This window comes from Hemicordylus capensis, chromosome 1 (assembly GCF_027244095.1).
Source record: "Hemicordylus capensis ecotype Gifberg chromosome 1, rHemCap1.1.pri, whole genome shotgun sequence".
NCBI lineage: Eukaryota > Metazoa > Chordata > Lepidosauria > Squamata > Cordylidae > Hemicordylus > Hemicordylus capensis.
In genome coordinates this window covers 358,329,225-358,344,213 of record NC_069657.1, presented here as the reverse complement: position 1 = coordinate 358,344,213, position 14,989 = coordinate 358,329,225, and the positions used below count along the sequence as shown (strand labels likewise).

The 14,989-nt window shown below is 43.2% G+C and overlaps 1 protein-coding gene across 2 annotated transcripts in view; it reads right to left on the bottom strand.

Moving 5' to 3' along the window:
* Positions 1-14,989, bottom strand: part of GRM1 (glutamate metabotropic receptor 1) — a 341,173-nt gene that overhangs the window by 61,713 nt on the left and 264,471 nt on the right. For both annotated transcript variants that reach the window (XM_053291231.1, XM_053291221.1), the window contains exon 6: positions 3,949-4,117. In XM_053291231.1, the coding sequence (XP_053147206.1) occupies positions 3,949-4,117 (169 nt within the window). The remainder of the gene's footprint in view (positions 1-3,948; positions 4,118-14,989) is intronic.

The window sequence follows — 14,989 nt, the reverse complement described above, 5'->3', positions numbered from 1 at the left end:
AAAAGAACATTGCTGAAATATGGTTACAGTGGCAGGAGGCTACATAAGAAACACAATGAAATTGGATAATAACACTGATTAGAAGGCTCCCAGATGTCATTGGAAATAATTCCAGAGTGGAAGAAAGAAGCAAAATACCTCCAGGAAGGAGGTATAAAGCAGCAAATGGATGTGTAACTACTGGCAGTTTTGGCAGTAGGGGCGGCCCTTCCATGGGGGGAGGGGATGTGGTCACCTCAGGCAGCAGATGACTGAGGCACCAAGAGGCTGCCCTCCTGTCCCAGCTTTTTTAAAAAGGAAAGTGGTAGAAGGAAGGTGAACACAAGGGGTGACATTCAGTGCCCTGCCTCAGGTGCACAGAGTCAGTAGTGTAACACGCTTTGGAGGGGCCTATGTGCAAGAATTGAACATGGGCCCCCATCAGTTAATTTCCCCCAGGGGAACAGTGGGAAACTAAAAAAATGTTAAAATACTAATAACTCCCAAATGGCTTGGCAGAAAGCTCAGAAAGCTCACATGGTGTTAAATTAAAACACTTAATGCTATCACAAGTTGATAGCATTGAACATGCAGACTTTCAAGGATACTGGTTAACTCACTGATTTGTAATGATTTTTTTAAAAACATTTCTAAAACCGTTTAAAATGGTCAGAACCACTTCATGGCAGGAAGTTACAAAAAGTTCTGAAACTGAACCCCCCACTCTGTCATTCAAGCCTCATTCAAGCACCTGCTAACTGAGCAAAGAGGCACCTTTTTAAAGTGGTGATTCTCTTTATTTAGCAGGGGGGGAGAGAAACTGGCCCTATCCATCCCCAGCACAGCATCCTTCTGGTGGCTGTTGCTGGTGTCTGTCTTATGTTTCTTTTTTAGACTGTGAGCCTTTGGGGTATAGGCAACCTTACTTACTTACTATGTAAACCACTTTGGGAACTTTGGTTGAAAAGCAGTATATAAATATTCATCATATATAAATATTTGTCATATATAAATATTTGTTGTATTTGGAGGAAACTGCCCCTTGCCTTCATATAAAATGAGCAATTCTCCCATTTTTTGCACCTCATGTGATAATTCCAGAAAGGCTGGGCAGAAAGTTATCAAAATTCACATGATGGTAGCCAATGATGGTAGCATCAAATGGGTGTATTGTGGAGGTTGGTCATCATTAGGTGGCAAACATCTTGATATGCTAGTGTCTTAAAATTATAGCATGCTGCAGATTGTGGGCTGGTTGTTAGCCAGCCTACCACAGGTAATGACAGTCTCAGTTTATGTCTGCCATTGCTGTTTTGGATTTTTTTTTTTTTGTCTAATGTACAAGTCCAATTGCTAAATTGAAACAAACTCTTAAAATTTTATTTTTGAGATTGTTTTCATCTCCCATTCAGTGGACAGCCAACAGGATCCATTCCAATAGCCAAGACCTGACCAGTCGAGGCTGAGAGGAAGAACTAGTTTTATTAAATGAGGGAATTAACACAAAATTCGTACACTAGCAGCAATCACAGCTTGCACCCAGTCCAAATAAGGATGTGAGACACAATAGCCTTTGGTAAAAGGAACCACAACTTTACTGATGGACCAATTAGATTATCAGGTTTGAAGGGAATTGGTACTCCACCCCTTACAGTGTGGTCCCTAAAGACTTGACACTCCGTGTGAGTCTGGACTATAAAGCATAGGGCGAAAACATCTTGGCTCCAGACAGTATCCTGCCGAAAGCTGGTGCTGACCTTCTGAGGGGACCTAAGATCAGGTAACTGTGTCCACATCACCAGCCCCAAGCCATACAGTATTTTGAGCTGGTGATGTTTCTACAGATTAAAAGAGCCCCTGACCAGCTCTCCCCGAACTGTATAGCATCTAGGAACTGCTAAGGACCCTTCTGAAAGTCCAACACGTACCTAAGGTGCTTGCCAAAGAGACTTGAGTGCCCAAATCCGCACTGTACCCGCCACAGCAGAGGGCTAGCCTAGCTTGGCCCTCCAGCTGCCCACCAACCATTTAGAGAAGCCAACCTCCTTCAAAGATTGCCAGGACTAGCCTGGGCGAGCAGCTGGATTCTTTACAGATTGATTCTGAGTGCTCAGTGTGCTGATACTGTACACCAGATGCTAGGGTTGCCTACTGAATAGAAAAACAAAACTAGAATGGCCTGCTCCTATGTCTTTAACAACAGCTGGATTTGCAGGAATCAATAGGTTTGAGCTTTTCAAGATATTGAGATAAACATTATTGCCTGCACATGAATTTGCACAGGAGTAGGAATCAATAGAAAAGTTGGCAGCTGTACCAGTCAAAGGCCTAAATATGGATCTGTCGTCAGTTAGAGCTTGGACCCCAGACCACCATTTCCCTTCAGTTTGGTCACAATCTTTAAAATTAGCTTCTTAGAAATATTGGTTGACCCCCAGAGCAGCCTAACCTGCCCATGGTCCAGAAGTGCTCTGTTAGAGCAGAAACATGCCACTTGACCTTCAGGCGGTTCCAGGGGTCAGCCATTATTCACGTGCCTTATTCAGAGAGTGGGTGACATACAGGAGAGGAGAGCTGGTCTTGTGGTAGCAAGCATGACTTGTCCCCATAGCTAAGCAGGGTCTGCCCTGGTTGCATATGAATGGGAGACTTGATGTGTGAGCACTGCAAGTTATTCCCCTCAGGGGATGAAGCCACTCTGGGAAGAGCAGAAGGTTTCAAGTTCCCTCCCTGGCTTCTCCAAGATAGGGCTGAGAGAGATTCCTGCCTGCAGCCTTGGAGAAACCGCTGCCAGTCTGTGAAGACAATACTGAGCTAGACAGACCAATGCTCTGACTCAGTATATGGCAGTTTCCTATGTTCCTATGAGTGAAATTACTCAAAGTAGTCCCATCCCATCTAGCTCAGTTTTGTCAACACTGACTTGCATAGGCTTCTCCAAGGCTTCAGGCAGGAGTCTTTCTCAGCCCTACCTGGAGATGCCAGGGAATTGAACCCAAGACCTTCTGCATGCAAAGCAGATGCTCTACCACTGAGCTCTGGCAATTCCTAACTTCTCCTTTTAATTTCAATGGACTATTCTGAGTAATTTTCCTCATCATGTTAGCCAAGGATGTAATTTATAGGTTAAGCACACACAAAAATGTGAGCGGGGATCCCTAATTAATCTCAGCTGAAGACCAAATTACACATTAATGTAGCAGTAGCCCTGACACACTTAACTTCTCTTTACTAAAATATCAAGACTGTAGTCTGGAGAAATGGGGCTTTAATCTTTGTCTCTGCAATTGTCCCAATCCAGATCAGGCTCCACATGGCTACTATTTGCCCGTAGGAAGTTCTCTTTGGTACTAAGACCTACTCAGGCAGGACTCTTTCAGCATTAATCTCCTATTTATGTTATAATTATAAGAATACTAGTCTAAGGCACAAGACTTACTGAAATAATAAGGATTACTGAAATAATATATGTGAAGTGTTGAACATCTTAGAAAAAAATAGTATATAACCATATTGAATGCTTTCCTTTTAAAATTAATGGACATTCTCAGTACTATTTCAATACTGTTTTCAATGAAATTGCTACCCACTTTGAGTCTTTAAGATGGTTGAATTACACACACACACACACAGAGTTACTCTTCATGCCATATCCTATTCGCCTAGAAAAAATGTTTCTCAACACTTGATTCTTTGCAGAGGAATTTTGCAAATATGAGCAAATTTATTGGAATATGTTATTGAGCATAGAAGTTGGGTTTATTTATATATACTGTGTATATGTAAATGTATATGTATGTGTGTGACTTGTGTTTTGGGCGGTATATAAATATGTTAAATAAATAAATCAATATGTCGGATTGCACACAGTCCCAAGAAAGATCTAGTTAATTCTCTCTCACACCATTCCCTATTTTTCTTTCCTGTAGAGGCACCCCATAGAAGCAAGATTTGGCAATGGAAACATACCTTAATTTGACCTTTCAAACATGGATCACTACACACTGACCGGACCATTCCACTTTTGTTCATCTGAATCCTGTTATCATCAATATTTAACACCCCTTCATGCCAGGTCCCAATGTAGACATAATCATAATGGTTAGATTCTATGTGTTGCAGGTTCATGATGTCATATCTGAGGAACAAGAACAGAATGCAAAATGTCAACTTCAACATTATCAGAATGGTTAGCATCTCCTTTTTCTCTTCCACTAAGGTTCAAAAGGGAAGACTTCCTCTCTCCCTAGTACACCACTTAACTTCATAGTCACACATGCTCCTCATCTTTAAAGTCACTGGAGGTGACAGATTCCTTTCGGTTTGCCAGGATCAGCTTAAATTAGAACAATAAAGTCATTTATCACCATGATTGACCCAACTATAAACACAAGTTAGGCAACTGCCTGAAAGAATCTCCAGGGCACCTGCCTCATCTATGTAAATACCTGCGTGAGAGAGAGCCACCATCGCTTATGTGCGCTTTTGGATTTATACTCTTTTTCAATGAACTCTTATTGTTGAAATGGAGATTCTACCCTATGCCACCGATGATACCAAGAATCTGAGATCAGTACTGATTTCAGATTAAGTAATGTAGAGCACAAGAGAATGATAGTTAAATTATTTAAATTAGAAATGGAAATAAGAACATAGTACTTGGTCAACATGTGATCATTTAGTGTGCTCTTACAATGCAATCCTGCAGATGTTGGCCTACAATTCCCATAATCCCTGGCTATTGGCCACTGTAGCTGGGAACTATGGGAGTTCTAGTTCAAAAACAGCAGTGGGAGGCTAAGTTGAGCAGACCTGCTTAGAAGCGTGTTAAGGAGCATTGCAATCAATGTAAACTAACACTTCACAACAAGATATCTTGCAGGCAGATGCAACAATTCAAAAATCAAGGTTGTTACAAAGTAATAAGAAAATTATACTTGTGCAAAACTGAAAGATGACATATAAACATGGTTCTTAAATTGTAAGGTGTTTATGAAGACCCTATTTTCTAGACTATGCTGGACTGTGGAAGCTCATACTGTAAAGGAACCAAATAGGGAGAAACCTAACACATCTCCTGTGTACCATGAAAGACTCGTGTGGGCAAAGCCAAACTCAGACTAACCACTGGAATAGGATCTCCGAACAAGGAGATTGTTCTATTGTTTTAGCCAGGGAGTCCTTGGAGATAAGGCAGCTAATGACTTTTGGGGTCAGGGGTCTTGGATCCAATCTCATTTCCTACCAGAGAATCAACTCTCAGAACACCTCAGACACGGAAAACATCAAAACTCAATGCCCCATGGGCTTGTCGTTCTGAGGGTGGTTGGCACCCTATGTACACTACACCACAACCCGCTCTGGGCCACCCTGGTGCCCCCCAAGTGGAGTTATGGGGCTGCTGAAATTCCCCTTTATTCCCTATGGGGGAACAGCTTAAAGACAGCCAAACTTCAGAAAAAAATTAAAAATCACCCCTTTCACCAATTTATTTGAAATCTGGGTAGTAGCAGGCACCCATTGGGGCACTACCACCTGACCCACTCTTCTACCCCCCCAAACCCATTTTCTTCCCCGAATATGCCACAAAGACATGCCAACTTCAAAAAAAAATTAAATCACCCCTTTGTCCAATTTCTTTGAAATATGGGTGGTAGCTTCCTTGCACCCATTGGGCACTACCGTCCACCACAACCTGCTCTGGGCTACCCTGGTGCCCCCTACATGGAGTTATAAAGTTGCTGAAAGCCCCATTATTCCCTATAGGGAAAAGCTTAAAGATGTGTGAACTTTAAAATATTGTTAAAAATCACACCTTGGACCAATTTCTTTGAAATCTGGCTAGTAGCTTCATTGCACCCATTGGGCACTACCACTCATCACAATGTTCTCTGGGCTACCCTGGTATCCCCCACGTGGAGTTATAAAGTTGCTGGAATCCCCATTATTCCCTATGGAAAAAAGCTTAAAAATGTGCAAATTCAAAAAATTATTTAAAAATCACCCCTTTGCCCAATTTCTTTGAAATTTGGGTGGTAGCTTCCACCCATTGGGCACTAATACCCAACCCACTCTGGCTACAAAATGGAGGTCCAAATCTAAAAAAATTTTCGGGTCCAAATTGGGCTGATTTGTTTTGTAACTGAATCTGGGCAATTGAGCACAGAAGTGATTTATTTTGTCTACAAATCACCCAGATCAGCCAGATTTTGGTACAAATTGTTTTGTACCCAAATTGTTTTGCATATCTCTAGTAAGGAGTAGACTGAAAGATCCATTTTATCTGCATCTTGTCAAGATGTTATATGGCATCCGGTACCTTATCTGGAGTGATGAAAAAAGGAGGAACAGGAGGTTGGAAGAAGGGAGTGAACAGGACTTGCATCAGCAAGTCCTTTCAAAATTTGGGGGATTGGATGATTGGTGGGGTCCAGGTGGCCATGATAAAAACAAAATATTAAATTTTAATATCTATGGAAAGAGGGGACCCAAAAAGCCAATGAGAATCCTGGGTGCAACAGGTGGAAACCAATCATAGGTCTGAGAGAACAAAGGAGATAAATTTGACTTTTGGGGTATAAAATGTAAAGTCAGTAGGAAAATAACAGATTTTCTCTCTTTTTTCCTGTATATATATTACCTTCCTTTCTTGCACATGCTCTCTTTTGGTTTATTTCCTCTTGAACCTTCCCTTTCTCTATCCAAGATCGTTATCTCTCAAATTATTTTCTTTCTCTTCCCTTCTCTCCTTCACAACAATAGCCCCAAATATTCTATCATCTTCTAAGTATACAAACTTCATCTATACAACTTATTATACTCCTATAGACTTATCTATCCACTGAATAGCTAGTTCTTTACTTAGTTTCTTTACTTATTTTAAGGTAGTTTAAAAAAAAATCCTTTCTGGAGAAGCCTGAAAACACCTCAAGCTGCCAGAAGGGTAAGTATTATTGCTCTTAGGGGCATAGGTTAAGGGATTTAGATTCATTTAGTATATAAAAGGGTTAGGGGACATTTGGGTAGACATTATTATTCACAACATCACTCTTAATAGTAGCTTCAAATGCCACACTTCTTATGCTTCTTAGAATGTTTTAGAGTGCTTATGCTTATATTTTGATGTATCTTCTGCCACACATTTATTTATTTGTCAAATTAGTACATCGCTCCAAACTTTCATCTCAGGGCAGTAACAATAACATAAAATGAGTTAAAATATACACAAAAATCTTAAAAGAATGTAGACAATCTAAAAGTTAAAACAGGTTAAAACTTTAAAAATTAGAAAGCTGAAAAAGCTTGAGTGAAGAGGGAGGTTTTCAAGTTTTAAAAACTGTCAGAGATGGGGAGGATCGTATTTCAGTAGGGAGCGCATTCCACAGTCTTGGGGCAGCAACCGAGAAGGCCCATCCCTGTGTGGCCACCAGCCAAGGTGGTGGCAACAGGAGACGGATCTCTCCAAACAACATCAATGGACGGTGGGCTCATAATGAATAAGAGATTCTCTAAAATACCCAGGGCCCAGCCAGCTGCACTTTAAAGTACTGGAACCCAGCTAGTAGAAGATCACATGGGATGAGGGCCTGTGGAGGTGGTTGGGGAGTTAAAGTTAATGCTACCCATTACCTCTTTGGTCTCTTACAATTGCACCCCAGTCCCTGCTTTACACATGAACGGTGCAGACCTGTTTAAAAATGTGTAATTTGAGCCTGATCGTGCCCAGGAACCATTCTTGGCGAAGTCTCCCACCCCCACCCCACAAGCTTTCTCTCTCTCTTTTAACATCTTTTAGTTTTAACTAGGGATGTGCAAAATGCTTCAACATCAAAATGTTTCAACTCGATATAGGCCATTTTGAGTGTCTCAAGCTTGGAACAAAACCATGTTTCAATTCAAAACATGTTGATGTTTTGAGTGCCATTTTGGAGGCCTGTTTTCCCCTTGCTGATTGGTTTTCTGGCACTGGCTTCCGATTGGCTTGCGATTCTATGGGGGTTTGGGGAAAATGTTAAAAATTTGTTAAAATTGCCTGCTTGTCCATTTCTTTTCTGGGTTCTGTGGTAGGTAGCAGCCATCATGCCCTACCACCCAACCCACTTTGTTCTCCCTGGGAGCTACCCATGGGGTGTTTTGAGTCCCCCCACTGTTCTCTATAGTTGAAAAATTTGAAACATTTTGAGTTTTGTTCTGTTGAAACAACTGGGTTGACTGCTGTTTTGACAAAACATTTTGGCCATCTGTGTTTTGTTTCACACTCAAAACAGAATGCAAAATCCATTTCCTGCATATCTGTAGTTTAAACATGATCTGCCCAATGAGCCACCTGTCTTTGCCTGTGGGGGCCCAAGTAGTATTGATTTTTATGCTGTGCTCCTACCCTCCTTGACATAAATTGGTCACAATGCTGCATTTAATAATTAACGAAAGGTAGCTTTGCAAGCATCTCATGAACATTTAGCAATCAAGGTGGAAAATTTACTGCTCGCCTGCTCAAGGGAAGTACGATATGTGCTTGCACAATGCAAGACCAACCCAAAGTTACCATTTATGCCGCTTAAAGCCTCGAGAGAGCACCCCCTGCCCAGATTCCTTGCCCACCACTACCTTTAGTTCCCTGAGACATACTACCACGAAATGAAGAAGTTCTTTTGGCACCACTTTACTTTGCCACTTTTTCTCAGAGCCAAAAGTGATTGTGCAGAAGGGAGGATCAGCAACAATAACTGCAAAGTGGTGGACAAAGAAGCAGAAATAAACAGAGAAGAATGAAGCAAGGAAGAAGAAGAAGAGTCTAGACAGACAAGGTGGCTGTTGCAAAATATCATTTTAAGTGGCAGGCAGATATGTTTTGATCACCATTCAGAGTGAGGAGAAAGCTGCAGCTAGAAGCTGTAATCTTGTCTAGAAGTTGCAAGAGGGGTGTTTCTTTCTAGGTGGCTTCTTTGTCTCTCTGCTATCTGCTTTTAGATTGAGCTGAGGGCATTTTTTCCCCTTGAGTGTCACAACTGTATACAGACAAGGAAGAAAAAAAGGCAGACAGGTGTTTGTGCCCTGAATAGTAATGAGGCATAGGCAAATCAGGCTGATTCTGAAGAGCAGAAGGACATCAGGCACACCATTTTCTCACCTGAGGTTGAAATAAGATAACTCCTTTTAATATTTCTATATGTCAACCATAAATTATTTTTGGAGGAGCTAAAGCTCAAAGGTTTCAGGGGTAAGTTACTTCAGCATGAATAAGCTTGGGATTACAGCCTAAATATCAATGGTTCAGGTGTTTTTCTGGGGTTTTCCAGGTTTTGTTAAATAGTTCACACTTGGACTACTAGGAAATACTTCGTGGCTAGGTTCACTGCCAACCCAACTTAATTCTACAATTCTATTTTGAACACATAAAGCACACCACACATGGGAGTAAAACATAACATTTGCAGTATATTTTACTGACGAAATCCAGATAAATGTCAGTCAAATTTGTGGCCCGATCTGTATATAAAATGCCAGTCATTTATAATGCATTGTTAGGTGCTCAAAAACAACCACCATTTTTGCAGCCTCTGATCAGAGAAACATCATTGCTCTTTTCCAGAAAGTCCGTCATTCTCTTGAAAAGGAACATTAGGTTCGTCTGGTATGATCTGCCATTGACCTCAGTGCTATTTATTTCCCACTTTTCTAAGTACTCTCTTCTTCCATATTTGTTCACGAGCCCTACCAATCAGTGAAATCAAACCAGTAGATCTGTAATGATGAGTCCACACTCTCTCTTAAGTACATTGGGTGGCATCTAAAGGTGTGTCTATGTATAGTATTCTACACATACACCAGGGCTTCTTCAATACCTCTCCCAACAGCAGTTTTTCATGTACCTCCCAAGCTCCCTCTGGCTCAGGATTCAAAGTCGCATGAAGGGCTGCAGTCAGAAAGGAAAATCAGTAACACACACACACAAACACACATCTTGCGTGTGTACAATTGGAAGTACTTTCTGCTCACACGCCAGGCTGTTTCCTCCTCTAATCCCGCTGTTGGGGTTGCGTATATGTGTGGTCTTTTCAGAAAATCACTGATAGTGCAGACCTGGCTATTTGATAAAGGGCCTGACTAGCTGGATATAGTTCCCCTCACTCTCTTTCTCTACTAGGCAGCTGATGAACAAAACTGCAAATGCTGTGAAAGGGCTATCTGCATACATGCAGTTGGATCAAGGCTACATTGTCACTTAAAGCTTGTATATGTATAGCAATTGGTACTGGGCCCGCTTCCCACATGTGCAACTGGTAGGGCTGCCAACTCTCTAGGACTGCTCTGGAATCTTTAGGAATCGGTAACAATTCTCAGGTGACTACTGAAGATCCTGGATATTTTAATGGCTACATATTGAGCCTATTCCCATGATCACTGGAAAGCGGGCTAAGGGAGCCTAGCCTGCTTTTCAGCGATCATTGGAACCACCGAGCTCGCAGGTGAGCCTGGTGGTTCCAAGGCAGCTAGCCCACTTAAATCCCCCTTCCCTTAAACGAGGTTAACAGAGCGAGCGCTCCATCAACTTTTTTTTTTGCTCGTGTGCCACCATTGCGCATGGTGACACATGAGTAGACCCCTGACTGGGAGGGTACGAGCAGCCTCCTGGTCTCAGGGGTCCCCCCAGAATGCCCTGCGTGCTTGCGTGGGGCATCCTGGAACTTCTGGGGGTTGAGTGGCCCCGATTCCTGCAGCCCCCATCAGCCCCGTGATGGAGCTGGCTATTGTATGGGCGGTTGATCCAGCTGCCCGGGGCTGCAGGCCTGATCATCTGTGGGGAGAGCTGGCTAAGCCTGCTCTCCCCACAGAGCCTGGTAAGGAGCTTTATACTAATCGTCTGAAGCATCTCTAGGTCAAATATACTGGAGGAAAAAACCCAGCAATAGCTTCAGTCAGAGTTGGTAACCCTAGCACTTGGATCAGGGCCATATTATGACTGCAAGATTATTTATAAACAGTAATTGGTTCTGGGTCCACTGTTCCATGTTACCATTCTCTTAATTGCCTCACATCTGAATTCTTTAAGAGTGCTAAGCTTAACATTTTTCATCCTCAGTCAGGATGAATTTCACTTCTCCACATTCATCTAGAGTAATTGTCCCTCTATGCAGAGCACATTTAAAATGATCTATTTTTCACAAAGAACCAACTGATATAAAGCATTCATAAAGAGATCAGCCTTTCTCTGTTCCTCATCTTTTCTCATCTCTAACTCTGTGGCTCCATTCCTTTGTGTTTTCTTCCTATTTGTTGATGAGGTATCTTGCTATTTTTCTTGATAATCTCTGGATGGATTTCCACAACAATGCATTTCAACAGTGCTTTTTTCTGCTGTGTATGAGTATGATTTCTAGACCTAGTGAATACAGAGGTGCACATGTAACAACAGCAGTAAATATATAAGAACAGCCTTGAGGGATCAGGCTCAACGCCTATCTAGTCCAGCATCCTGCTTCACACAGTGGCCCACCAGATGCCTCTGAAAAGCCCATAGGCAAGAGGTGAGGGCATGCCCCCTCTCTTGCTGTTGCTCCCTTGCAAATGGTATTTAGAGGCATCTAGAGGTGACCTGCAGCCACCAGACTAATAGCCACTGATAGACCTGTCCTCCGTGAATTTGTCCAAGCCTGCTTTAAAACCATCCAAGCCAGAGGCCATCACCATATCCTGTGGCAGAGAATTCCATAGATTAATTGTGTGCACTGTAAAAAATGACTTCCTTTTGTTGGTCCTAAATTTCCTGGACTTCAGTTTTATGGGATGAACATGCCACACAAAAGCAACTTTGCAGGGCAAGATATTGCTTAAGGATTAAAGAATTGAGTGTGCCGTACTTCTGTGTGTGATAAGGATGCAAATCACTGTGATGAGCAAAGAGGCAAACAGTGATTGAGACAGTTTAGGTGAGGATTATCCATCCTGAATAATCTAGGGTACCGTTTGCAGGGCCTTTCTTGTGACTGTATGCATTGGTATGCAGTACCAGCACCTACCAGCATCCGTCCCTGCGTTCTAGAAGAAATCCCTGCAGGAATGAACACAAAGCCCTCCCCACTGCTGCAATCCCTGGCGAGGAATGAGTTCCGGTTGCCGTGCTGGGTGCTTCTGGAGCTTAGCCACACACCCTTGCATCACTCGTGCAGGGGCATGGCCAAGCTTTGGAAACGCCTGGTGTGGCACCCAAAAACTCACTCCCCGCCAAGGATTGCAGCGGCAGGGAGGGCTTTGCCTTCATTCCTGCTTCAGAGAATGAAGGCAAATCCCTCCCTGATGCTGCAATCCTTGGCGGGGAGTGATTTTTCAAGCACCACGCCAGGTGCTTTTGGAGCTTGGCCATGATCTGGAAATGCCCAGCGCTTGAAAAGTCATTCCCTGCCAGGAGTCACAGTGGCAGGGGAGGCTTTGCCTTTGTTCCCTGCAAGGCGACATGGCCAGGCAAGCATGGAAGAGCTTGGCTACACAAGGGGGCGTGGCAACACCACGGCCATCCCAGCTCCTCCAGTACTACCAAAAAAGCACTTTAGCTACACTTTATTCCTACAAGTTCTAGGGCTCCTTATCAGGAAGTGGTCCTTTTATGAGATGATAGATTCTTGGGATACCAGCAGCAGGGTGGCAAGATGTCCCACCACCAGTGCCAGTGGAGCAGCTCTTTGGGACCCATTGGACTCTTGTAAACTTCGAAAGGAATGCTTGCCCTCACCCCTTGCCAAGATTGCAAGCAGCAGGAGAGAAGAGGAAGCTTCTGGCAAGCTGCTAACTGAGCATCCCCTGCTAACTGAGCAAAGAGGCACCTTTTCAAAGTGGTGATTCTCTTTATTTAGCAGGGGGAGAGCAACTGGCCCTACCCAGCCCCAGCACAGCATCCCTCCAGTGGCTGTTGCTGGTGTCTATATTTTGTTTCTTTTTAAGATTGTGAGCCCTTTGGGGAAAGGGAGCCTGCCTATCTATCTATCTATCTATCTATCTATCTATCTATCTATCTATCTATCTATCTATGTAAACCGCTTTGGGAACTTTTGTTGAAAAGTGGTTTATAAAGATTTGTCATATTTGTATTCGTAAACTGGACTCTTCCCCACCCCCTTGGCACTTTCAAAGACTGCAAAGGTCTGGATGGTGTTGTGCTCCCTTTGAAAGAGCAAGTACACCGATTGGGAGTGCTACTGGACACAACTCTGCTTTTGGAAGCTCAAGTGGCGGAAGTGGCCAGGGGTGCCTTTGCACAGCTTCAGCTAGTGCTCCAGCTGCACCCCTTTCTTGAGAAGGCAGATCTGGCTATGGTTGCCCATGCCTTAATCATGTCACAGCTGGATTACTGCAATACGCTCTACATGGGGCTGCCCTTGAAGAATATTCGGAACCTTCACTTGGTGCAGAATGCAGCTGCCGGGGTTCTCTCTGGAACTGCTTGTTAGGAGCATATTATACCTATTTTGAAAGAGCTGCACTGGCTGCTAATTTGTTTTTGGATCCAATTCAAGGTGCTGGTTATTACCTTTAAACCCCTTAAAGGTTTGGGCCCTGGATACCTGAAGGACTGCCTGCTCCGAAGGGTTTCTGCCCACCCAAAAAGATAGTCAGAAGGGCCTTTGCTCTGTGTGCTGACATTGAGAGAGGCTAAAATGTTTTGCACATGGGACAGCAGAGGTGCTCTTACCTCTGGACTTCGGGACCAAAGTCCAGGGCCTCCACAGCCCCATGGGCCCCCGAAATCCTCTTTAGTCTTTCCCGGGAGATGTGGTCACCTGGAAGAGCATGATGATGCTTAATTTGCAGGGAAGGGGATGGCCTCTAAAGGCTTTTAGGTCCATGTTCCAAAATAACCTAGGTGCACCTCTACGGGACAGGGCCTTCTCTGTTCTTGCCCCCAGCCTCTGGGATGCTCTCCCAGTCCATGTCTGCTCCTTGACATCTGGGGCTGTGTTTGAAAAACAGCTAAAGACCCTTTTATTTGTTCAGGCTTTTACCCCTTAGGGGTTGCCAGGTCTCTCAGCTTTCCTGTTTCTGTTTGTTTTTTTAATAGTTAGTTAGGGTTTGGGGTTTTTTTGGCTATTTGATGGTTTTTACTTTTTCACTGGTTTTAAGGTTTTAGATGTAATTCTTATGGAATTTTATTAGAAGTGGTATTAAAAATACTGAACAATGGGGAAAAAAGAAAAGGTCAGTTTTGAAAGGCGTCTGGTCTCCACAAGGAGAATGGGGCAAGCCAGTACCAGGCAGGCACCGCAATACTTTGGGCTGCCCCTGCTCCTTCTTGTTTCCTAATTTACTTATTAAATTCACTATTACTGGATGTGATGATAGTCAATCAGCTAGCTTGGATGGCTTTAACAAATAATTTGACAAATTCACTGCAAATATTTCTTTCAATGGTTATTAACTTTTACAGTTGTATGATATTTTTGTGCTCAGAGGCAATATACTCCAGAACAGAGAAAGGGCTTCATGTCCCATCTGCGAACTTCTTAGAGGGATGTGGTAGGCCTGTGCATGATTGGGCGGGGGGACAGCTTTGGATTTGATCAGGTCAGATCCTGAATCAGAAATGTCAGTTCAGGTTCTTTTGGACCCTTCAGAAGGATTCTGCTGTTGTGAGCAGAATTTATTTTAAAATCTGTCCAGTTTTAAATTTTAATACCAAAGTAAATGAGGGCTGTGGACAATAAACTCCATTTTCGGGGGGAGGGGCGATCACAGGTTTTGTTTGCTTTCCCATTTGTCTAGCACTCCTTCTCCTCATTTCTGTATTCTTAGAAAAGGCAGCAACAAAGAGAGATATGGGCCACATTCACATGTAACACAAAAGCAGAGACCCCTTCACCTCTGGTTTCGCAAACTGAACGTCCTAATGTGGGCAAGCACAGTTACAGCAAAGAATGGACCTAGAGTTTTGCTAATAAACAGATTCAATTCAGGGCTCACCTGTCCACTAGGCAGAGCTAAGCGGCTGCCCAGGGCACCATTTCTGGCAGGGGGTGCA